At 43.8% G+C, this 26,381-nt stretch overlaps 2 protein-coding genes across 3 annotated transcripts in view; both read right to left on the reverse strand.

The window, feature by feature from the left end:
* The window catches only part of LOC120052920 (zinc finger protein with KRAB and SCAN domains 1-like), a 47,243-nt gene that overhangs the window by 20,617 nt on the left and 245 nt on the right, over positions 1-26,381 (reverse strand). The window contains exon 1 of one of the 2 annotated variants that reach the window (XM_039000154.1): positions 17,353-17,828. The exons of the other annotated variant lie outside the window; for it this stretch is intronic. Within the exon in view, the coding sequence (XP_038856082.1) occupies positions 17,353-17,620 (268 nt within the window). The 5' untranslated portion in view covers positions 17,621-17,828. Of the gene's footprint in view, positions 1-17,352; positions 17,829-26,381 lie in introns of those variants that run through there. 2 annotated transcript variants of the gene reach the window in all.
* On the reverse strand, positions 21,254-25,958 carry LOC120053007 (zinc finger protein 585A-like). Its single transcript, XM_039000259.1, has 2 exons — positions 25,682-25,958; positions 21,254-23,675 (listed from the first exon to the last, which is right to left on the reverse strand). Exon 2 carries the CDS (start codon positions 23,274-23,276, stop codon positions 22,506-22,508), a length of 771 nt encoding a protein of 256 aa, XP_038856187.1. The 5' UTR covers positions 23,277-23,675; positions 25,682-25,958; the 3' UTR covers positions 21,254-22,505.

A 26,381-nucleotide genomic window follows, 5' to 3' on the forward strand; every position in this document is an offset into this window, starting at 1 on the left:
AACATGTAACTGAAAAATACTGTTGGCTGCAACTGTGATAAAGCCAGTTTAAACAGTACGTGTATATTTTACATTTGTGAAATTATTTTGATGTGGTATTAAAGTAAAGGGCTTTGTTTATAGAACCGCGCCGCAATTGAGAATCAATTTAGACTTAATTGTACATCTTCGGCGCCAACAGTTGACACACAGTTCTTTCTCAGTGCTTTCTCTATCCTTGTCACTAAATTATGTAGACAAGGAATGTTGAATAAAATTATATTTAAACTTACTCTGCCAGTTGTCCACAATGAAGTATTATTAAACCAACTTCAAAACGCGGGTCTATGTGTGTGGCAATCAATATGTTTTGCTCATGACCGAAGGCAGGTGCACAAGATGGAAGTACACGCACCAGAACCATGCATACTAACTGAAGTCTTGCAGGAGTTTGTCAGACCCTCCCCTATAGGTTTTGGTTTTGCGGCCGGAGTCCGCACCTTTGGGGGGGGGGGGGGGGGGGGGGGGGGGGGGGGGGGTACTGTCACGCCCTGACCATAGAGATCCTTTTTATGTCTCTATTTTGGTTGGTCAGGGCGTGAGTTTGGGTGGCCATTCTATGTCTGGTGTTCTATGTTGTCCTTGTTTTGTATTTCTGTGTGTTTGGCCTAGTATGGTTCTCAATCAGAGGCAGCTGTCTATCGTTGTCTCTGATTGAGAATCATACTTAGGTAGCCTGTTCCCACCTGTGTTTGTGGGTGGTTGTTTTCTGTTTTGTGTGTTCACCTTACAGGACTGTTCGTTTATCGTTTTTGTTGTTTTGTCAAGTGTTTCATATTTTAATTAAAATAATGAACACTTACCACGCTGCACCTTGGTCCTCCTCTCCTTCACCAGAAGACGATCCATACAGAACCACCCACCAACAAGGGACCAAACAGCGTGGTGGAATGGACTCCTGGACATGGGAGGAAATCTTGGACGGCAAAGGACCATGGGCACAGCCGGGAGAGTATCGCCGTCCGAAAAAGGAGATGGAAGCAGCTAAGGCGGAGCGGCGACGCTATGAGGAGTTGGCTCGAGGAAAAGTGCACGAGAGGCAGCCCCAGAATTTTTTGGGAGGGCACACGGGGAGATTGGCGGACTCAGGTAGGAGACCTGAGCCAACTCCCCGTGCTTACCATGGCGAGAGAGTGACTGGGCAGGCACCGTGTTATGCAGGGAAGCGCAAGGTGTCCCCAGTGCGCACGCATAGCCCGGTGCGCTACATCGCAGCTCCTCGAATCGGCCGGGCTAGAGTGGGCATTGAGCCAGGAGGGATGATGCCGGCTCAGCGCATCTGGTCTCCAGTGCATCTCCTCGGCCCGGGGTATACTGCACCAGCCCTACGCACGGTGTCCCCAGTATGCCAGCACAGCCCAGTGCGGCCTGTTCCAACTCCCCGCACTTGCCGGGCTACAGGGGGGATCCAGCCAGGACGAGTGGTGCTAGCTCTGCGCTCGAGACCGCCAGTGCGCCTCCATGGTCCAGTGCATCCGGTGCCTCGGCCAAGGACAAGGCCTCCTGCATGTCTCCCCAGCCTGGTGAGTTCTGTGCATGTGCTAAGCTCTAACCCTCCTGCATGTCTCCCCAGCCTGGTGAGTCCTGTGCCTTCTCTCAGAGCGAAGCCTCCTGTGATGATCCATGGCAAGAAGCCTCCAGTGATGATCCATGGCACGAAGCCTCCTGTGATGATCCATGGCACGAAGCCTCCAGTGATGATCCATGGCACGAAGCCTCCAGTGATGATCCATGGCACGAAGCCTCCAGTGATGATCCATGGCACGAAGCCTCCAGTGATGATCCATGGCAAGAAGCCTCCAGTGATGATCCATGGCACGAAGCCTCCAGTGATGATCCATGGCACGAAGCCTCCAGTGATGATCCATGGCACGAAGCCTCCAGTGATGATCCATGGCACGAAGCCTCCAGTGATGATCCATGGCACGAAGCCTCCAGTGAGGATCAATGGCACGAAACCTCCAGTGAGGAGTTATGGCACGAGGTCCCCAACGAAGGACGTCAGTCCGGAGCCTCCAGCGACGCCCTCTAGTCCGGAGCCTCCAGCGACGGGCTTCAGTCAGGAGCAGCCAGAGTCTCCCTCCTGTCCGGAGCAGCCAGAGTCTCCCTCCTGTCCGGAGCAGCCAGAGTCTCCCTCCTGTCCGGGGCCCGCTGCGAGGGTCCTCGGTCCGGGGTCGGCGGTAAGGGTCCCCGCTCCAGAGGCGCCACCTAAGTGGGCCAAGACTAAGGTGGAGGTCCACATCCCGCACCAGAGCCGCCACCACGGTGAAATGCCCACCCAGACCCTCCCCTATAGGTACAGGTTTTGCGGCCGGAGTCCGCACCTTTGGGGGGGGGGGTACTGTCACGCCCTGACCATAGAGATCCTTTTTATGTCTCTATTTTGGTTGGTCAGGGCGTGAGTTTGGGTGGCCATTCTATGTCTGGTGTTCTATGTTGTCCTTGTTTTGTATATCTGTGTGTTTCGCCTAGTATGGTTCTCAATCAGAGGCAGCTGTCTATCGTTGTCTCTGATTGAGAATCATACTTAGGTAGCCTGTTCCCACCTGTGTTTGTGGGTGGTTGTTTTCTGTTTTGTGGGTTCACCTTACAGGAATGTTCGTTTATCGTTTTTATTGTTTTGTCAAGTGTTTCATATTTTAATTAAAATAATGAACACTTACCACGCTGCACCTTGGTCCTCCTCTCCTTCTCCAGATGACGATCCATACAGAGTTTACAAAGTTTTGCGAAGGTGACATACATTTATACTTCAGTACCGGTTCTCTAACAAGTCAGGTAAACAATACTTTCCTGTGAATATTTTGTCTGAAAGACCAACACCACGGAAAATTGGCAGAGTAAATTCAAATATAATTGTATTCAACATTCTGGCTTGTAGAGGACCATTTCCAGAATGAAACACTATACATGTCTTAAGCTAAAGTGTACAACACCTGTTGAATATTGCCGGTGTGAGTAAACGCCGGCAAAAAAGCGTAATGAAATTGTTGCCAGCGAAGCTGGTTAGGCTGTTTTCCATGTTATCCAGAGGTAAACAAATCATCGGCCAGAGTGTCAAGTGTGGGCTCTGAAAGCGCTGAGAGCGAAACGAGATGGGTGGGACTAAAGCTTAAGGGGATATAAACAATGCTGAATGGGTGTAGACAAAGAAAAGCTCTTCACTAGATACCAAAACATTCAAAGGCCATTTTCTCAAAAGTTTAGCAACTTTCAAAGCAGCATTACTTTCCCATTGTTCCTCAAAAATGCAGTGTATGATTACCATTTTGTAGCCTCTACTTCTCTACTTTGATCCAATATAAAAAAACACAATTTCAAATTTTGCTACATAAGACCAAATCAAGGTGGTGAGTCACATATGACCTAACCTGGTAGAAACGGTCTCAAATCTCAACAAGACAGACCGGGTATTCTCAGTCTTGCCATTGCCACCAGGTCTGCGTCTCACCAAACGGAGGGTGTCACAAACACCAGGAATATATTTTTTTAATTTGATCCACTTCTACACTCAATGCTACCCCATTGATCACTCCTGTGAACGGTGCCCTGCTCCGGAGAGCAAAACACGACACGGGTCGATCCCTGAGGGGCGTGACACGAAAATGGAGCTGACGGATATGGCTGCCGTGTTTCTAGCTCTTATGAAACGTTGAAGTATTTAGTTTTTTTGTCATATTTCTTACATTATTAGCCCAGGAAATGTTTGATGTTATTACATACAGCCGGGAAGAACTTTTGGATATCAGAGCGGCGGTAACTCAAAAGCATTACCAGAATCGGATCCTTTGTTCGTACCTCCCAGGGCGGTTGAGCTGATTCCAGTGGCTGATCCAAAACACCACCGGCGGAAAAGAGGAACTCTGAGTGGACTTCTAGTCCAACTCAGGAAGCGCACACACACCCGCCGCTTCCTAGTATGTTACTCGCTAATGTTCAGTCTGTGGATAATAAAGTTGACGAGCTCAGGGCGAGGATTTCCTTCCAGAGAGACATCAAGGACTGTAACATACTCTGTTTCACGGAAACATGGCTCTCTCAGGATATTCTGTCTGAGTCCGTACAGCCAGTTGAGTTCTCAGTTCATCGCGCAGACAGGAATAAATATCTCTCTGGGAAGAAGAAGGGCGGGGGTGTATGTTTCATGATTAACGACTCATGGTGTGATTGTGATAACATATAGGATCTCAAGTCCTTTTGTTCACCTGACCTACAATACCTCACAATCAAATGCCTACCGTATTACCTCCCAAGAGAACTATCTTCGGTTATAGTCACAGCTGTGTATATTCCCCCTCAAGCCGATACCACAACGGCCCTCAAAGAACTTCACCGAACTTTATGCAAACTGGAAACCACATATCCCGAGTCTGCATTTATTGTAGCTGGGGATTTTATCAAAGTACATTTGAGAAAAACATTACTGAAGTTCTATCAACACAATGACTGTAGTACTCACGCTGCTAAAACACTCGACCACTGCTACTCCAACTTTCGGGATGCCTACAAGGCCCTCCCCCACCATCCCTTCGGCAAATCTGATCACGACTCAATTTTGCTCCTCCCTTCCTATAGGCAGAAACTCAAACAGGAAGAACCCGTGCTAAGGACTATTCGATGCTGGTCTGACCAATCGGAATCCACGCTTCAAGATTGTTTTGATCACGTGGTCTGGGATATGTTCCGGGTAGCCTCTGAGAACAACATAAACTCAGTCACCATATCAGTGTATTCGTCTATCAGGAAGTGTATGGGAGATGTTGTACCCACTGTGACTATTAAAACCTACTCTAACCAGAAACCGTGGATAGATGGCAGCATTTGAGTAAAACTGAAAGCACGTACCATTGCATTTAGCCATGGCAAGGTGACAGGGAATATGGTCGAATACGAACAGTGTAGTTATTTCCTCCGTAAAGCAAACAGGCAAAAGGTCAGTATAGAGAAAGAGTGGAGTCACAATTCAATGGCTCAGACACGAGACGTATGTGGCAGGGTCTACAGACAATTACGGACTACAAAGGGAAAACCACCAACGTTTGCTTCCGGACAAGCTAAACACCTTCGCCCACTTTGAGGATAACACAGTGCCACCGACATGTCCTTGCTACCAAGGACTGTGGGCTCTCCTTCTCCGTGGCCGACGTAAGACATTTAAGCGTGTTTACCCTCGCAAGGGCTGCCGGCCCAGACGGCATCCCTAGCCGCGTCCTCAGAGCATGAGCTGGCTGGTGTGTTTACGGACATATTCAATCTCTCCCTAGCCCAGTCTGCTGTCCCCACATGGTTCAAGATGTCCACCATTGTTCCTGTACCCAAGCAAGCTAAGGTAACTGAACTAAATTACTATCGCCTGTAGCACTCACTTCTGTCATCATGAAGTGCTTTGAGAGACTATTCAAGGATCATATCACCTCTACCTTACCTGACACCCTAGACCCACTTCAATTTGCTTACCGCCCCAATAGATCCACAGACGATGCAATCGCCATCGCACTGCATTCTGCTCTATACCATCTGGACAAGAGAAATACCTATGTAAGAATGCTGTTCATTGACTATAACTCAGCATTCAACACAATAGTACCCTCCAAGCTCATCATTAAGTTTGAGGTCCTGGGTCTGAACCCTGCCCTGTGCAACTGAGTCCTGGACTTTGTGATGGGCCGCATCCTGGTGGTGAAGGTAGGAAACAACACCTCCACTTCGCTGATACTCAACACTGGGGCCCCACAAGGATGCGTGCTCAGCCCCCTCCTGTGCTCCCTGTTCACCCATGACTGCGTGGCCACACACGCCTCCATCTCAATCATCAAGTTTGCAGACGACACAACAGTAATAGGCCTGATTACCAACAATGACGAGACAGCCTACAGGGAGGAGGTGAGGGCCCTGGGAGTGTGATGCCAGGATCAACAAAACAAAGGAGCTGATTGTGGACTTCAGGAAACAGCAGAGGGACCGAGAGACTGAAAAACAGCTTCTATCTCAAGGCCATCAGACTGCAGCCATCACTAGCACATTAGAGTCTGCTGCCCTATATACTACACTACCGTTCAAAAGTTTTGGGTCCCTTAGAAATGTCCTTGTTTTTGAAAGAAAAGCAAAAAAAAATTTTTTTTTTTAAAATAACATCAAATTGATCAGAAATACAGTGTAGACAGTGTTAATGTTGTAAATGACTATTGTAGCTGGAAACGGCAGATATTTTATGGATAATAATATCTACATAGGTGGACAGAGGCCCATTATCGGCTACCATCACTCCTGTGTTCCAGTGGCACGTTGTGTTAGCTAATCCAAGTTTATCATTTAAAAGGCTAATTGATCATTACAAAACCCTTTTGCAATTATGTTAGCACAGCTGAAATCTGTTGTGCTGATTAAAGAAGCCTTCTTTAGACTAGTTGAGTATCTGGAGCATCAGCATTTGTGGGTTCGATTACAGGCTCAAAATGGCCAGAAACAAAGCACTTTCTTCTGAAACTCATCAGTCTATTCTTGTTCTGAGAAATGAAGGCAATTCCATGTGAGAAATTGCCAAGAAACTGAAGATCTCGTACAACGCTGTGTACAATCGTGGCCAAAAGTTTTGAGAATGACACAAATATTAATTTTCACAAAGTCTGCTGCCTCAGTTTGTATGATGGCAATTTGCATATACTCTAGAATGTTATGAAGAGTGATCAGATGAATTGCAATTAATTGCAAAGTCCCTCTTTGCCATGCAAATGAACTGAATCCCCCAAAAACATTTCCACTGCATTTCAGCCCTGCCACAAAAGGACCAGCTGACATGTCAGTGATTCTCTCGTTAACACAGGTGTGAGTGTGGACGAGGACATGGCTAGAGATCACTCTGTCATGCTGATTGAGTTCGAATAACAGACTGGAAGCTTCAAAAGGAGGGTGGTGCTTGGAATCATTGTTCTTCCTCTGTCAATCATGGTTACCTGCAAGGAAACACGTGCCGTCATCATTGCTTTGCACAAAAAGGTCTCCACAGACAAGGATATTTCTGCCAGTAAGATTGCACCTAAATCAACCATCGATCAGATCATCAAGAACTTCAAGGAGAGCGGTTCAGTTGTTGTGAAGAAGGCTTCAGGGCGCCCAAGAAAGTCTAGCAAACGCCAGGACCGTCTCCTAAAGTTGATTCAGCTGCGGGATCGGGGCACCACCAGTACAGAGCTTGCTCAGGAATGGCAGCAGGCAGCAAAGAAGCCACTTCTCTCCAAGAAAAACATCAGGGACAGACTGATAGTCTTTAAAAGGTACAGGGATTGGACTGCTGAGGACTGGGGTAAAGTCATTTTCTCTGATGAATCCCCTTTCCGATTGTTTGGGGCATCCGGAAAAAAGCTTGTCCGGAGAAGACAAGGTGAGAGCTAACATCAGTCCTGTGTCATGCCAACAGTAAAAGCATCCGGAGACCATTCATGTGTGGGATTGCTTCTCAGCCAAGGGAGTGGGCTCACTCACAATTTTGACTAAGAACACAGCCATGAATAAAGAATGGTACCAACACATCCTCAGAGAGCAACTTCTCCCAACCATCCAGGAACAGTTTGGTGACGAACAATGCCTTTTCCAGCATGATGGAGCACCTTGCCATAAGGCAAAAGTGATAACTAAGTGGCTCGGGGAACAAAACATCAATATTTTGGGTCCATGGCCAGGAAACTCCCCAGACCTTAATCCCATTGAGAACTTGTGGTCAATCCTCAAGAGGCGGGTGGACAAACACAAACCCACAAATTCTGACAAACTCCAAGCATTGATTATGCAAGAATGGGCTGCCATCAGTCAGGATGTAGCCCAGAAGTTAATTGACAGCATGCCAGGGTGGATTGCAGAGGTCTTGAAATAGAAGGGTCAACACTGCAAATATTGACTCTTTGCATCAACTTCATGTAAGTGTCAATAAAAGCCTTTGACACTTATGAAATGCTTGTAATTATACTTCAGTATTCCATAGTAACATCTGACAAAAATATCTAAAGACACTGAAGCAGCAAACTTTGTGAAAATGTATATTTGTGTCATTCTCAAAACTTTTGGCCACGACTGTACTACTCCCTTCACAGAACAATGCAAACTGGCTCTAAATAGAATGAGGAGTGGGAGGCCCCGGTGCACAAACTAGAAAGAAGACAAGTACATTAGAGTGTCTAGTTTGAGAAACAGACACCTCACAATTCCTCAACTTCAACAGTGAAGAGGCGATAACGGGATGCTGGCCTTCTAGGCAGAACTCCTCTGTCCAGTGTCTGTGTTTGTTTTGCCCATCTTAATCTTTTCTTTTCGTTTGCCAGTCTGAGATATGGCTTTTTCTTTGCAACTCTGCCTAGTGTCTTAGTGGGTGCAATGAAATGCTTGTGTTACTAACATTATAAATGTCAAACAAATCATTAAATCATCAAACATGTAAACCAAGAAATAACAGTACGAATCCAATTTACAATCCAAATAATACTATATCAATAATTAGTAGAAAGAGGAGGAAGGGAAGCGCTACTAAGGTACACAATAGTACATTTTGGTAGATAGAAGGTGGTCTTTGGTAAAAGGGGTAAATTGGTCATCAAAAGGAAAGGAGGACCAAGGCACTCTTCATATAATTAATTAAAATGCCTTTATTAGTATGGCATGTTCATACTAATAAAGGCATTTTAATTAATTATATGAAGAGTGCCTTGGTCCTCCTTTCTTTTTGAATACTATATCAATAATCCAAATAGCAATCTGTGCTTATATACATAGGATGAATGCACCCAGAGGATATGCTAAGAATGATATGTACAGCAGCAGATGTATTAGAGTGAGCTGTGTCAAGATTACACCATGTAAATAGTGTGTATAAACAGTATAAAAAACAAGAAGTGTCCAGTGTCTCCATATACTGTACATGGGACAGCAGAGTTGACTGTGTGTGTGTGTTTGTATTTGTAAGTATGGGTGTGTGTTTTTTTTAAAAAAAATTGTTTTTTTTTCTTTAAATTTTATCCCATTTTCTCCCCAATTTTCGTGGTATCCAATCGCTAGTAATTACTATCTTGTCTCATCGCTACAACTCCCGTACGGGCTCGGGAGAGACGAAGGTCGAAAGCCATGCGTCCTCCGAAGCACAACCCAACCAAGCCGCACTGTTTCTTAACACAGCGCGCCTCCAACCCGGAAGCCAGCCGCACCAATGTGTCGGAGGAGGAAACACCGTGTACCTGGCCCCCTTGGTTAGCGCGCACTGCGCCCGGCCCGCCACAGGAGTCGCTGGAGCGCGATGAGACAAGGATATCCCTACCGGCCAAACCCTCCCTAACCCGGACGACGCTATGCCAATTGTGCGTCGCCCCACGGACCTCCCGGTCGCGGCCGGCTGCGACAGAGCCTGGGCGCGAACCCAGAGACTCTGGTGGCGCAGTTAGCACTGCGATGCAGTGCCCTAGACCACTGCGCCACCCGGGAGGCCTATGGGTGTGTGTTTTTGTGTGATTCAGTGGGATAATGTGTGCCGAAAAAGTATCTAAGGTTCAGGACAGGCAGACAGCTAGTGATGGCTGTTCAACAGTCTGATGGTCTGGTGTTAGAAGCCATCACGGAGGCTGTTGGTTCCGACTCTGATGCTCCTGTATTGTCTGCCAGACGGTAGTAGAGTGAACAGTCCGTGGCTCGGTTGGCTGAGGACCCTAATGATCTTCTTGGTCTTCCATCAACACAGAGTGGTATAAATGACCTGGAGGGCAGGCAGCGTGCTCCCGATGGTGCATTGGGCTGACCGCAACAACCTCTGAAGAGCCTGGTTTAGGGCGGTGCAGTTACCTTTTGACCCTCTCCCGTAGTGCACAATCAGCTCCTTGGTTTGGTTGGCGTTGAGAGAGAGGTTATTGTCCTGGCACCACTCCGCCAGGGCTCCAACTTCCTCCCTGTAGGCTGTCTTATCATTGTTTGTAATCTGCCTATCGCTGTCGGGTTGTTAGCAAAATTAATGATTAAGTAGGAGTTGTGCGTGGCCACACAGTCGTGGGTGAACAGGGAGTACAGGAAGGGGCTGAGCACACACCCCTGCTCCCCCACCCCCCGTGTTAAGGGTCATTGTGGTGGTGTTGTTGTTGCCTATTCTCACTACCCGGGTCACTACCCGGGGTCAGCCCATCAGGAAGTCCAGCAACCTGTTGTACAGGGATCAAATCAAATGTATTTATAAAGCCCTTCTTACATCAGCTGATATCTCAAAGTGCTGTACAGAAACCCAGCCTAAAACCCCAAACAGCAAGCAATGCAGGTGTAGAAGCAGGGATGAGTTCAGACCCAGGGCCCTGAGCTTAGTGATATGCTTGGAAGGCACTATGATGTTGAAAGCTGAGCTGTAGTCGATGAACAGAGGTATTCACATAGGTATTCCTCTCGTCCAAGTGAGATAGGGCTGTGTGTACTGCGATGGCGATTGCGTCGTCCATGGATCTGTTGGGGCGGTATGCAAATTAAAGTGGGATCCAGGGAGTCGGGTAAGGTGGAGGTGATATGGTCCATTACTAGCCTCTCAAACCACTTCATGATGACAGAAGTGAGTGCTATGGGGCGATAGTCATTCCGTAGTTACCTTATTAGCATGCTTGGGTACAGGAACAATGGGGGAGATCTTGAAGCATGTGGGAACAGCGGGCAAAAAAGTTGTTTAGCCTGTCTGGAAGTTGAGGCGCCAGTGTCCGCTACGTAGCTGGTCCCTTTATAATCCGTAATTGTCTGAAGTCCCTGCCAGATGTGGTGGTTCGAGCTTCCAGTTTTGTGCAAATGATGCCATCTATACACGTTTTTTGGTTGGGGTACGTATGTTCAAAACTCTTTGCTGTATAGAAAGATTACTATCAAATGTTAACCACAGTGAAGCCCATCTCTAACAACGTGATTCAAGTACCTAACAATATGGAGCCATTGAAGTTTATTATTTAAAAAAAATCTGTGTTGATTCAAGAATGAAGTATAATGTTTTGGTTCACTGAGATAAGGGAAACTCAATCCCTGCAATGATACAAAAATAACCAAGTCAGTCAGCACAGTCAATTTTGTATTTAATTTCAACAAAATTGTCATACTCGCATAACTTTAAAGCACAGTACTTTAAATGCACAAAAAGATACGTGACAAGTGGAATAACTTTTCTCACTATGGTAACACTATCTTTTCTGTAAATCTGGTACCCTCGCTTTGATTAAAATGCATTTTAGAATACTTTGGAAAAGGTTCAACATTACATTACACAAATCTTCACTACTTTATGTCAAGTAGATGGCGGCAGGTAGCCTAGCGTTTAAAAACCAAAAGGTCACTGGTTCGAGTCTCCAAGCAGACTAGGTGAGAAATCTGTCGATTTCAGCGACTTACAGGAGCAATTAGGGTTAAGAGTGTCTTCTAAATGACAAAAATGTAAGTAAACATGAATTAAGGCACTATCATTTCCTCACTATAAAACTCCAGTTTCACTCTTCATAAGTAAAGCATTTTTACAGACACCATCACTCCAACCATCACCATAGGGCTGGGCGATAGAGCAATATGAAACAATAGAAACACGTCTATTGTTTATTTTGTTGTGTCGCAAATCACTTTTTACGGCAATATTTTACGTCAATTGGACGACGCTTTGCGCGTGGAAGGAAATTTGCAACACAAACATGGAGGAGAGTAAACGTGACACAGAGCATGGATACACGGAGCTCGTACCTAAAAATAGGGGCTACTTAGGTCACCATATGAAAACCACACGTCTCAACAACAAATCTGCATTAATTTTCTCATTAAAAGTGTCTCAGGAATTTTTGGGTTATTTCAATTGCATTTGACATCAGTCTACACAGTGCAAGCACAATATAAAAATTAAGTGCGGCCCTCACACCCCTTTACTTTTTCCACATTTTGTTGTGTTACAAAGTGGGATTAAAATTGATTTAATTGTAATTTTTTTGGTCAACGATCTACACAAAATACTGTCAAAGTGGAAGAAAAATTCTACATTTGTAAAAAATAAAATAAATAATACTTTTTTTATTTTTTATTTACAGCTGTGAGTCTTTCTGGGTAAATCCTTAAGAGATTTGCACACCTGGATTATACAATATTTGCACATTATTCTTACATTAAAAAAAAGGCAAAACTGATACCAAGAAACTCAGGAACATTCAATGTCGTCTTGGTATGCAACACCAGTGTATATTTGACCTTGTGTTTTAGGTAATTGTCCTGCTGAAAGGTGAATTCATCTCCCAGTGTCTATTGGAAAGCAGACTGACCCAGGTTTTCCTCTTAGATTTTGCCTGTGCTTAGCTCTTCCGTTTATTTTTTATGATAAAAAAAACAAAACTCCCTAGTCCTTGCCGATGACAAGCACACCCATAACTTGATTCAGCCACCACCATGCTTGAAAATATGAAGAGTGGTACTCACTGATGTGTTGTTTTTGCCCCAAACAACACTTTGTATTTAGGACATAGTTCATTTCTTTGCTAGATTTTTTGCAGTTTTACTTTAGTGCCTTTTTTGCAAACAGGATGCATGTTTTTGAATATTTTTCTTCTGTACAGGCTTCCTTCTTTTCACTCTGTCAATTAGGTTAGTGTTGTAGAGTAACTACAAAGTTCTTGATCCATCCTGAGTTTTCTCCTATCACAGCCATTAAACTCTGTAACTGTTTTAAAGTCACCATTGGCCTCATGGTGAAATCCCTGAGTCAATCACCACCTTCCGGAGACACCTGAAACCCCACCTCTTTAAGGAATACCTAGGATAGGATAAAGTAATCCTTCTAACCCCCCCCCCCCCCCCCCCCTTAAAAGATTTAGATGCACTATTGTAAAGTGGCTGTTCCACTGGATATCATAAGGTGAATGCACCAATTTGTAAGTCGCTCTGGATAAGAGCGTCTGCTAAATGACTTAAATGTAAATGTAATGGTTTCCTTCCTTTCCGGCAACAGAGTTAGGAAGGGCATCTGTATCTTTGTAGTAACTGGGTGTATTGATATACCATCCAATGTGTAATTAATAACTTCACCATGCTCAAAGGGATATTCAATGCCTGCATTTTTATTTTATTTTACCCATCTACCAATAGGTGCCCTTCATTCAGAGGCATTGGAAAACCTACCTGGTCTTGAATCTGTGTTTGAAATTCACTGCTCGACTGAGGGACCTCACAATTATCTGTATGTGTGGGGTACAGAGATGAGGTAATCATTCAAAAATCATGTTAAACACTATGCAACTTAAGTGACATTTGTACTCCTGAACTTATTTAGGCTTGCCATAACAAAGGGGTTGAATACTTATTGACTCAAGACATTCCCGCTTTTTATTTTTTATTAATTTGTAAAAATGTCTATAAACATAATTCCACTTTGACATCATGGGATATTGTGTGTAGGCCAGGAACACAACAAAATGAGGAAAACGTCAACTGGTGTGAATACTTTCTGAAGGCACTGTAATTATATGTATCACACAATGCCTAAATGCAATATTCTACCCAGGAATATTCAACACTGAAATGTTATTCTGACAACAATGAAAATCAATCTTTGTCTTTAAAGGAAGACTCAGCGTTATGAGGTTGCCACGAGCAGAACCCCAGATATTGTGATGAGCGTGATGCTAGACTTTGCTCTCACACAGTCACACAGTATCTGCGCATGTACATGAGTTCGCTTCACGCTGCTACAACGTGGTAGCCGCAGGACCAAAACATCAGAAGTTTAGCCTCGTGCTTCAACGCTCTTAGTTGTTGTAGAAATTGACCCACTACTGCTGTTCACTTTGTGCATCTAAGTCATCTCCCTGAGTCTACCTTTATTGCAGGGTTTGGAATGTTTTTTCTGCTGGTGTATCCTGAGGTAGCTCCTCTCTGAGAATCTCTTCCCGCAGTGCGTAAAGGCGTTATGGACTCTCTCCTGTGTGGATCTTCAGGTGCGTCTTCAGCAGGTGTTGGCGGGAAAACCTCTTCTCGCACTGTGGGCAGCTGTAGGATTTCTCCCCTGTGTGGATCCTTTGGTGCCTCTTCAAGCTGCCAGACTGAGCGAAGCACATGTGACACTGGGGGCAGCTGTAGGGTTTCTCTCCTGTGTGGATCCTCTGGTGGATCTCCACATTCTGGGAGCAGCTGAAGCCTTTGTTACAGAACATACAGAGGAACCGTTTCTCTTTACTATTGCCTGATGTTGCTCCCCGAGCCTTGGCCCTTTGGTCCTTTGAGTTCAATACCTGATCGAAAAGGACACGGCCGTGTGAATCGGATGGCCCCATCGACGTGGACACTGAGTCGCATTCCCTGAATGTGTGTGTAGGGGAGTGGGTCTCAACATTTGGATTTGTCTCTAAGCTTTCCCTGTAATCTAAGAAATCTCTGCCTTGTGAGTGTCTGTTTCCTAGGTGACTATCTGCATTCCATGTGGGAGGAACAACACCCTCCACTTTCACAGTCACCTCATCTATCACTATAACCTTCCCTTTCTTATCTAGGCACCCTTCAGAGTATACACTACTACTGTACCGGTTCCAGTCCCCTCTAGACAGATCAGTCTGTCTCTCTAAACCTAAGGTCACGTTACCAGGGTCCATCTCTGGCTAAGAACAAGACGGATCATCACCACTAGTGTCTATCGCGTCATCATCTCCACGGCAATGAACCATCCTCTGGCTCTGGTGAAATACCGGTAAGTACTCTGAACCGGGAGTAGGAGGACAGCCCAGTCTCCATGGGTCTGATCTGTGGTCAGAACCTGTGTGTAAGAGCCTTTGTGTTAAAGTTAAAGTCTCTGTGTCGGTCTCTGACTTGAGGACGGCGTTCTGCGTTCCACTGATCTCCCTGATGCTGGGTTGGTTCCTGGGAGGTGTTGGGGCAGTGTTGGGGTCCTCTATGCTTACAGGTGGCGCTCCAGTATGGATGTCTCTGCTGTGCTGTGGGTCCTTCTCTCCTTCAGACCTCTGCTGCTTGACCCCAGGACCGGCAGCCTCTGCATCTGCAGACTGACACAAGAAGAGAGGAGGTTATTACCGGTACATGAGTTGAATTGGATAACAATGTCATAGGGAAGTCTCACAAGCTCCCCTATGGCAGATAAATAAGGATGTACATGTAAGCAAGTGAATAGCTGAGGGGAGCCTTCCGGGAGTAAACGGCCACATTTGATTTACAAAGTGATTGTAATTTTTATGCAACACTATTACACTAACCTCTATTACGATAACGTGCTGGGTTGAGGTTCCACTCCCCTCAACAGTGATTGGTTGATCATCTCTCCATGTATTGTGTCTCGCTGGCTTCACAAAGCTCCTGTGGCCTCCAGTGAGATGTTCTTCACCTGAGACAGTGACTGGGGGAAAAGAGGTGGTTAGGTACTGTCAACGGTATTTTGTACACTATTGATACTGTCTAGTATTGGCAGGGATGTAAGGTAACACTTTTCATAACTTCCTGATATACTATTTATTGATCAATGTATTATGTTCCATGCATCACATTGTTTTCATTGAGTAAATAATAGGAAATGCAGAACATGAACAATCTGGTTAGAATATGATATTGTGTCCTTGTGCAAGATAGATAAGTAATCAGGGGAATTATTGCATACTATCCAAAACGTGACCAGCAAGACCCAATTCTAGGTAACACATCTGAACACATGCAGAAGGGAACAGGGGAGAGGCAGTGCTGCTATATATGACAGGCTGCTCAGCCTTCTGTAAAATATGTGTGTGTCATGAACAACAATAGCTGAATGGTTTGCCTTCAAACTAAAAGTCCCCCATTGATGCAAACGGATAAAAATTGTGGAATCATGCCACAATTGGACAAGATAATTCTAAACAAGGTTGGAATGTTGTTATACAAATTCAACAAAAGACAAAAATGTAGTTTAAAGCAACAAAAAAACAACTGTTAATCGCACAGGGATGTAGACTTCAGAATTGCATTGGAGGCATAATTATATGCACTGTACAGCCTTACCTATGGATCTTGGGTCCATGAAATGGACTATCAGCCTATTCAGTGACACCCACAGATTACAATTCTGAAGAGTTTACACATATTAGCAGCGTAGCTCTTATTGTGTTACTTTAACTGTGGAAAATCACCTCACTATTCAGCCTATTGTATTGAACATTCATTTTGCAATGTACACCCTTATGCCTATGATCTTGGGAAGGACTAGGCTGTTTAATGAGGTGATTTCCCACAGTTAAAGTTCCACAATATGAGCTATAATGCTAATATTTGTTTAAACTATTTACAGTTGTGTTCTGTGTGTGTCACTGAGTAGGCTAATACCCAATTTTATGGACTCAAGATCCAGAGGTAAGGGTGTACAATGTACATAGACTGGTTCCTCTCTATGTTTCTTCCGGGGTTCCGGCCTTTCTAGGGACTTTTTCCTAACCACCGTGCTTCTACACCTGCATTCCTTGCTGTTTGAGGTTTTAGGCTGGGTTTCTGTACAGCACTTTGACATCAGCTGATGTAAGGTCTTTATAAATAAATTATTGAAAATTTGATTGTACATTGCAATATTAATGTTAAATATGCACAATATTTATTTATTTAACCTTTATTTAACTAAGCAAGTCAGTTAAGAACAAATTCTTATTTACAATGACAGCCAAACCCTAACCCGGACGACGCTGGGCCAATTGTGCACCACCTTCTGGGAGAGGCTGAATAGTGAGGTGATTTTCCACAGTTCCACAATAAGATCTACAACTCTAATATTTCTGCAAACTCTTCAGAATTGTAATCTGTGGGCGTCACAGAGTAGGCTGATACCCCATTTCATGGACCCAGAAGTAAGGCTGTATGTACACTGCAATATAATAACGCCCCAATTTAATTATGTAGTCTATATGTACCGGATGTGAAATGGCTAGCTAGTTAGCGGGTACGCGCTAGTAGCATTTCAATCAGTTACGTCACTTCCTCTGAAACTTAGAAGTAGGGTTGCACCTTGCTCTGCAAGGGCCGCGGCTTTTGTGGAGCGATGGGTAACGACGCTTCGTGGGTGCTGTTGTTGATGTGTGCAGAGGGTCCCTGGTTCGCGCCCGGGTCGGGGCGAGGGGACGGTTTAAAGTTATACTGTTACATATACATCCACAATGCGATTTGTACTTTGTCAAATTATCATAACATTACAACCTGGTATAGCATTATCTATTGTGGCATGATTCCACTATTTTTATCCGTTTGAATCAGTTTCAATGGGTTACTTTGATTTGAATGCGATCCGCCGATTCCACTATTGTTGTGCACCACACACTGGTATGCAAACAGTACCTCTTGACATTTCTCTGTTTCGGTCGGGGATCTTGACACGACTGGCGAGGACGCGCTCTCGCGTTGTCCTCTCTGCGCGCTCCCTTGCCACCTTCAGTTCCAGTAGTTTCCTTCGCAAAACCCTGTTTTCTTTCTGGCTTTGCGTTATTTCCAAACGAAACACTGCATAGTCGTCGTCTACGAGTTTACAGATCTCAGCTACAGCTGCATTCGCTAGCACCTCCATGATGGAGGCTATTTGAGTGTGAAAAACAATACAGTTAGCCATGTTCACTAGCGTTATCGAGATCACGTCTATCAATCAAGTCCTGTCTCCAGCGCTTATTAAACACTACACGCTGCAAGTATGTGATGCTGTCCAGTTAAATTAGTCATATATTGAGTTCCAGGGTGTTAATAAACGTCTAAATAACAATGAATGCTAAAGTGGAAATTGTTCTTAGTCACTGTTCACTTTCTGTTTACTTCGTGTGAGTTTCCGGTAGACTGGACGGTTATGGTTATGGTTTCCTTTCACAGGTCGGAGTGTGAATTGCACATTTTGTCACAAAAAAATAAGGGGAAATGGAGAAAATAAATTGCACCACCATCTAACCCACACATTTTATACACCACTATATCCCAAAAAACTCACTACCCCTATCTCAGTACTCTAGTCCTCCCAGATCTTACTCCAGGCCAACTGGGAGGATGGGACAGACCCCTTCTCTTAAAACCCCCTTTAGATCTAACGCTCTAAAATCTCTTGCACTCAAAAATATCTCTGCTGCTGCCACTATCAAATCTGTTTTCTGGGATTTACGCTCCATCAGTGCAGTATAATTAATAACTATAGCAGCAAAAAAAATAGACATTAAATCTTACCTAACTAAAACTCATCCGCAGGAAAGATTTGGCATCCTGTAGTGCATGTCTTGACTACATCGTTGTAAATAAGCTAGCTATCTAGCTACAGTACACACCTAAGTTAGCTAGCTAAAGTAGCAAGGCTAATTGAGGCTATTTCAAGCAGGCCCAAGATCTTCTCTTCGAAGTGCAAGTCTAGTTTGAAAATACCCAGCTGGTGGTGCGTCAGATGCTCATTCATTTTTTTTGCCTGAAACAATCAAGTTATTCACTAAACATTCTTCTCTCCAGATACACAAGGTGACATCGCTTTAAGACTTCTGCCAGTCTATCAGCTAGGCAGGAAGACATTCCCGACCCAGCTTCAATGAGACCAGAAAGTCCTTCATTTACTTGCAGCCTGTAAGTTTAAATAGTGGATCGGCATAGGAAGATTGATGGGGAAATTAGATGATAGCATTTTTAAACCTTGAATGAAAGGAACAGCATTCCAAAATATGTTACGCATCACTGCACTCCTAGACATTAGGTAGGTTTCCATTCAATTTGAGACAGATTTTCATTACGAATATAAAATCTGCATAAAACAATATGCGCATTTTCCCACCGGCGATATGTTTCCATCAGACTTTTTGCAGATAAAAAATTACTTTTGCTGTTAAATTCCCATGCACCGAATAAAAATAAATACAAGTTAAATGTGTTTCCATCACATTTTCAACGCTACTGATGGTTTTGTCACAACTGTTGCGTTAAATAACAAATGTGCCTACTCTGGTCTTGGCACATACGCTCTAGCTAACAGCTCGCACAGAGTGGAGGTTGGCTATCTACATTATGAGATTATTATGGATAAGAGCGATATTATTTGTCAAACGGCAGCCAATCATCAATCGTGTCACCAGAATAAGACCCTCGATATTTATTGGAAGGGAGTATCTTGCACATTCACCACCATGTGAAGTTCAACATTTATTTAATCTGTAGCCTAATAAACTCCATGCTTTCCAATGGAGTTTCCATTTAGCTTGGCAAATTTGTCAGAGGATGGACAGAGGGGGAGAGAGAGAACAAGAGAGGAATATCCTGGAGTGCTGGATATGAGGGAGGATGTAAAGGATGCATTGAATGCACCATTTACCATGGCAGAGATGAAAAGAACAATAGGTAAGGCTGGGTTAACTTCACCTGGGAAAGATGAGGTGTGCTATGTTATGTTGTCCCATCTTAGTGATGAGGCACTGGGTAAGGTTTTGGTGTTGTACAACAAAATCTAATTTTATTTGTCACATGCGCTGAATACAACAGGTGTAGACCTTACAAGCCCTTAACCAACAATGCAGTTAAGAAAATACCCCCCAAAAAGAGAATAACAAATGATTAAAGAGCAGCAGTAAATAACAATAGCGGGGCTATATACAGGGGGTACCGGTACAGAGTCAATGTGCGGGGACACCGGTGTCGAGGTAACATGTACATGTAGGTAGAGTTATTAAAGTGACTATGCATAGAGAATAACAGAGTAGGAGCAGCGTTCCAAGGGGGGGCAATGCCAATAGTCTGGGTAGCCATTTGATTAGCTGTTCATGAGTCTTATGGCTTGGGGGTAGAAGCTATTGAGGAGCCTCTTGGACATAGACTTGACGCTCCGGTACCGCTTGCCGTGCGGTAGCAGAGAGAGTATGACTAGGTTGGCTGGAGTCTGACAATTTTTAGGGACTTCATCTGACACCGCCTGGTATAGAGGTCCTGGTTGGCCGGAAGCTTGGCCCCGGTGATGGTAGCGCGTACAGCCCAGTACCTCTGTAGTGCCTTGTGGTCGGAGGCTAAGCAGTTGCCATACCAGGCAGTGATGCAACCCGTCAGGATGCTCTCGATGGTGCAGCAGTAAAACCTTTTGAGGATCTGAGGACCCATGCCAAATCTTTTCAGTCTCCTGAGGGGGAATAGGTTTTGTCGTGCCTTCTCCACAGTGTGGGAGGAGGGGAAACTACCAGGCAGTTGGAAGGAGGCAGTAGTGGTACCAATCCGGAAGCCAGGGAAGGACACAACAAGCTATCGGCCAATAGCTTTAACATCACATGTATGTAAGATTATGGAACGTATGATTACAGAGAGGCTAACTTACTTCCGGGAGAGCAGGGGGCTACTATTGCCACATCAGAGTGGGTTCAGGAAGGGAAGGGGAACTATGGACCCAGTGCTCTGCTTAGAAGCAGAGGTAAGGAAGGCTCAGGTGAACAAGGAGACTGAAGTAGCTGTCTTTTTTGATGTGGAGAAAGCGTATGATATGTGGAAGGAGGGGTTGCTAATCAAGCTTGACATTATGGGGGTAGGAGGAAGAAAGTACACTACTGTTCCATTTTGGGGTCACTTAGAAATGTCCTTGTTTTTGAAAGAAAAGCTCATTTTTGTCCATTAAAATAACATCAAATTGATCAGAAATACAGTGTAGACACTGTTAATGTTGTAAATTACTTTTGTTGCTGGAAACAGATGATTTTTAATGGAATATCTACATAGGTGTACAGAGGCCCATTATCAGCAACCATCACTTCTGTGTTCCAATGGCACGTTGTGTTAGCTAATCCAAGTTTATCATTTTAAAAGGCAATTGATCATTAGAAAATCCTTTTGCAATTATGTTAGCACAGCTGAAAACTGTTCTGATTAAAGAAGCAATAAAACTGGCCTTCTTTAGACTAGTTGAGTATCTAGAGCATCAGCATTTGTGGGTTCGAATACAGGCTCAAAAGGGCCAGAAACAAAGAACTTTCTTCTGAAACTCATCAGTCTATTCTTGTTCTGAGAAATTAAGGCTATTCCATGCGAGAAATTGCCAAGAAACGGAAGATCTCGTACAACGCTGTGTACTACTCCCTTCACAGAACAGCACAAACTGGCTTTAAATAGAATAGAAAGAGGAGTGGGAGGCCCCGGGGCACAACTGAGCAAGAGGACAAGTACATTAGAGTGTCGAGCAACAGAAGCCTCACAAGTCTTCAACTGGCAGCTTCATTAAATAGTACCCGCAAAACACCAGTTTCAACATCAACAGTGAAGAGGCGACTCCGGGATGCTGACCTTCAAATTACAGGAGGAGGAGGTAGATTTACAAATAGTTTTATTGGTTTTAGAACTTTATTTTTGTCCAGTTAGTGCAAGTTAAAACTATACTAAATATATTGAATTATCTAAAAAAAATAACTTCTTGTTTCACCATTTGGATTTTTATGAAATTTCACTGAGGATGGTCCTTCACTTCCTCCTCAAACGAGCCTCCACTGTTGCATAAACTGGTAACATTATTTGATAACTGGTTAGATGGTGTTATGCTTTCCCAAAACGTTGGTCTACATTAATGTAGCTGGAAGTTAGGTGGCTGACTCTGGCTGACTCATGCAGTGCTAACATTAGCCAGTAGTGGAATAAGTAACCAATTGTCACATTTGAGTAAAAGTAAAGATACCTTAATAGAAAATGACTAAAGTAAAAGTGAAGGTCACCCAGTAAAATACTACTGGGTAAAAGTTTAAAAGAATTTGGTATTAAATATACGTAAGTATCAAAAGTAAATGTAATTGCTGAAATATACTTAAGTATCAAAGTATTAAGCAAACCAGACGGGATATTTAAATTTTTTTTTACAGATAGCCAGGGGAACTCTTCATAAGACATAATTCACAAACAAAGCATTCGTGTTTAGTGAGTCCACCAGATCAGAGGCAGTAGGGATGACCAGGGATGTTCTCTTGATAAGTGTGAATTGGACCATTTTCCTCTCCTGCTAAGCATTCAAAATGTAACAAATACTTTTTGGTGTCAGTGAAAATGTTTGGAGTAAAACATACATTATAAGTTGTCCAAAATGTAAAGTACAGATACCCCAAAAACTACCTAAGTAGTACTTTACACCACTGACGTTAGCAGGCTAGCTGGCTAGCAATCCTGCAAGCTGATTTGTAACAATACATTCATAAAGTAAATGTAATTGAAACCAGTAGTAATGAGTGTAAACAATATTGTTTAATATAAAGTTATTTCTGTTGGAGTTTACATTCATGGGGAATAGGCTGGCTTTCCTATTACGTCACACCCCGCGAAAACATCTTCCAGGATGACTTCGGCATTTTTATGGAGTTTATGTAATAACTTGAAAAATTGAAAAGTGAGGTAACTTTGCATTGGGACTTTTGACGCGTATACTAATGCAAATCCATGTTACATTCAGTTATGTTTATGCTACCTACCCTTTAATGCAGGTTTTGATCTAAACTTCAGAAGCTATCAAGTGGAATGATTACTTTCTATGTTAATAGAGTGGGATGGTTTTTCTGCTGGTGTATCCTGAGGTAGCTCCTCTCTGTGAACTTCTTCCCGCATTGCGTACAGGCGAACTGCCTCTCTCCTGTGTGGACCTTCAGGTGTATCTTCAGATTGTCCTGGCGGGAGAACCTCTTCTCACACTGGGGGCAGCTGTAAGGTTTCTCCCCTGTGTGGACCCTCTGGTGCCTCTTGAGGTCACGAGCCTGGGCGAAGCGCATATGACACTGGGTACAGCTGTAGGGTTTTACCCCTGTGTGGACCCTCTGGTGGATCTCCACCTTCTGGAGGCAGCTGAATCCTTTATTACAGAACATGCAGAGGAACCGTTTCTCTTTACCATTGCCTGATGTGGCTCCCCCTCCCTGAGCCTGGGCTCTAGCCCTGTCGTTTGAGTTCAATACCTGATCGAAAAGGACGTGGCCTTGTGAATCGGAAGGTCCCATCGAAGTGGACACTGGGTCGCGATCCCTGAGCGAATGTAAAGGGGATTGGATCGCGACATTTGGATTGGTCTCTAAGCTTTCCCTGTAATCTAAGAAATCTCTACCCTGGGACTGTCCGTCTCCTAGGTGACTATCTGCATTCCATGTGGGAGGAATGTCGCCCTCCACTTTCACAGTCACCTCATCTATCACCTTAACCTCCACTTTCTTGTCTTGTCCAGAGTATACACTACTACTGTACCGGTTCCAGTCCCCTCTAGACAGATCAGTCTGTGTCTCTAAGCCCAAGGATATGTTGCTAGCGTCCATCTCTGTAGTGTAAGAACAAGACAGATCATCACCGCCAGTGTCTAGCGCATCACCAACATCTCCATGGGAATAAACTGTCCTCTGGCTCTGGTGAAATACCGGTAAGTACTCTGAGCCGGGAGCAGGAGGACAGCCCAGTCTCTCTGGGTCTGATCTGTGGTCATATCCTGTGTGTAAGAGCCTGTGTGTTTCAGTTAAAGTCTCAGTGTTGATCTCTGACGGTGTTCGGTGTTCCACTGACCCGATGCTGCATCGGATCCTGGGCAGTGCTGGGTCCTCCGTGGCTACAGGGGCCGCTCTAGTCTGGGTCTCTCTGCTGTGTGGTGGGTCCTCTCTTTCAGTCTTCTCCTGCTTGACCAGAGACGATCCTCCAGGACCTGCAGCCTCTGCATCTACAGACTGACAAGAAGAGAGGTGGTACAGGAGTCTAATTGGATAACAACGTCGTAGGAAAGTCTCACAAGCTCCCATATCCTCCTGAGACCCAGCAATTCATTTTTATGTTCTTTAATGGACATTAGTTTTTGATCGTATCGCTAAGGCCATACATGCCACTGTGTTAGGTCCTGTTGTACCTATGAGAGGACATTTGGGGATTTTCAATTATATCACGTGTAGCGGTGCCACCTTCATAATTCTTTCTTGTGTGTAATTATAATTTGAGTATGATATTCAAATTGGTAAACAGGTAAATATCTCAGGAATAGTGAGTTTTCAGAGCAGTGGAATAATTTTCACATGAAATAAGATCTAAATAAGAGCTTGTTAATAAATGTTGTCTGTTCATATTTACTATCAATTGAGTCATAAATGGCCACTACAGATCACATACAATAAAAAAATATGAATATAACTTTTTTCTTTGTTTTTGCACCCCAAATGCATTTTTTTGTATTTTTTACATCCACACTTTATGGATCTCTGGAGGCTATGGCAGATAAATGTGGATGTACATTTCAGTTTGCTGCAGCTACTGACTGGAACGAGCTGCAACAAATATTCAAACTAGACAGTTTTAACTAAATTCTTTATTCAAAGACACCATCATGGACACTCTGACAGTTGTGGCTGTTTTGCGTGATGTATTGTTTTCTGAACCTTCTGTGCTGTTGTCTGTGCCCAATAATGTTTGTACCATGTTTTGTGCTGCTGCCATGTTGTGTTGCTACCATGTTGTTGTCATGTTGTGTTGCTGCCATGCTATGTTGTCATCTTAGGTCTCTCTTTATGTAGTGTTGTCTCTTGTCGTGATGTGTATTTTGTCCTATATTTATTTTATATCCCAGCCCCCAGGAGGCCTTTTGTTAGGCCGTCATTGTAAATAAGAATTTGTTCTTAACTAACTTGCCTAGTTAAATAAAGGTTAAATATATATATATTTTTAAGTGAATAGCTTAGGGTAGTGATGGGCATTTGAAATGATTTCACTATTTTAATAATATTATATTTTTAGGATATCCGGATTCATGCGTTTTAAAGAATGTATTTTTATTGGTTTACTTCAATGGAGATTTGAGAGAAGGTGCGCTATGCTAAGGGTGGGGGAGGGTTGAGAGAGGAGCAGAGGCCGGTGGGTGTAGCACTGAGGGAGAAAGAGAAAGTAGCCAAACCAACTCCTGCTAGTTAGACAAACTTGTTGCTGCCAGAGTTTATCTGTCATGCCATCCTGTAGTGCATGTAATGACTGCATCGTTGTAAAAAAGCTAGCTAGCTACAGTAGCCAGCCAGCTAGCTAAAGTAGCAAGGCTAATTGAGGCTATTTTACTGTGCTTCCCATCCTTGTTTACAACTCCATTCATATGAAACAGCATCTGTTGGTTGATCATTGTAGCCTACTCCTCATTTAGCCAGCTTAATTCCGTAACTTTAATTCCCTTTTGCATTGAGTAGAAAGCTCCCACTTCACTTGCTACACATGGTTCCTCTTGATTGACATACAATTTGATTTGATTTGTAGCTTGTTATTGTATTTGTCACATACACATGGTTAGCAGATGTTAATGCGAGTGTAGCGAAATGCTTGTGCTTCTAGTTCCGACAATGCAGTAATAACCAACGAGTAATCTAACCGAACAATTTCACAACAACTACCTTATACACACAAGTGTAAAGGGATGAAGAATATGTACACCAGTGTGAAACGTGTGTAAGCTAACGGTGCAGTCTTTTTTTATGAGGCACTCTGTCATAACAGTTTTATTAAAACGTTGAATGTAATTATCTATCCTTGCAGGCTATGTAGCAGTGTCACATAGATCATTATTTAATTATAGACACTGCCTTAAAAAAATCTTAAATGAATACTCTCCCTAGTAATCGAATACTAACATCCGTTTTGGATATTCAAATAACCATGCCCATCTCTAGCTGAGGGTAGCCTTTCTGAAATAAACTGGCACACTAACCTCTATCAAGATAACGTGCTGGGTTGAGGTTCCACTCCCCTCATCAACAGTGATTGGTTGGTCATCTCTCCATGTATTGTGTCCCGCTCGCTTCACAAAGCTCCTGTGGCCTCCAGTGAGATTTCCTTCACCTGAGAGTTATTGTGGGAAAAGAGGTTCTTAGTAGAGCCCGACCTATATGCGCAAGATAGCTAAGTAAGTTAATCAGGTGAATTATTGCCTACTATCCAAGAACAAGCTCTCATGAACCCAAGTGGGGTATACCCAGTTTACAGCACCCCCCCCCCCCCCCCCCCCCCCGGGTTTTCAGTTGATGGTACTGATCAAAGCTTGCTCCCTCGTGAACTACAATCTCCAAACGCGCCTCACTTGCTATAGTTTCGGAAACCTTTAACGTAACCTTCAGCGAGAAGTAATATTTAAAATAAAAAATATACACTTACTGTGCAGTTTAGCAAGTTGCACCTTGCTGTTTTCAAACACTGCCTCGGCTACGACACATCCTCTCACCTTGCGCTAGCATTTCCATTGGACCATTCCATTCCACATTTCCTGTGTTTCTCAAAATACATCCGGGTGCAACTTTGCAAGTGTACATTCTATATTTGAAAAATAATGTATTGCTTATATGAAATATTTAGTTTTACTGCTCTAATTACGTTGGTAACCAGTTTATAATAGCAATAAGGCTCCTCGGGGG

The sequence above is a fragment of the Salvelinus namaycush genome, chromosome 8 (genome assembly GCF_016432855.1).
Source record: "Salvelinus namaycush isolate Seneca chromosome 8, SaNama_1.0, whole genome shotgun sequence".
Classification (NCBI taxonomy): Eukaryota; Metazoa; Chordata; class Actinopteri; order Salmoniformes; family Salmonidae; genus Salvelinus; species Salvelinus namaycush.

Excerpts from the sequence above, each read along its gene's own strand:
- LOC120053007 (XM_039000259.1), bottom strand. The coding sequence starts at position 23,276 with ATGGACGCTAGCAACATATCCTTGGGCTTAGAGACACAGACTGATCTG.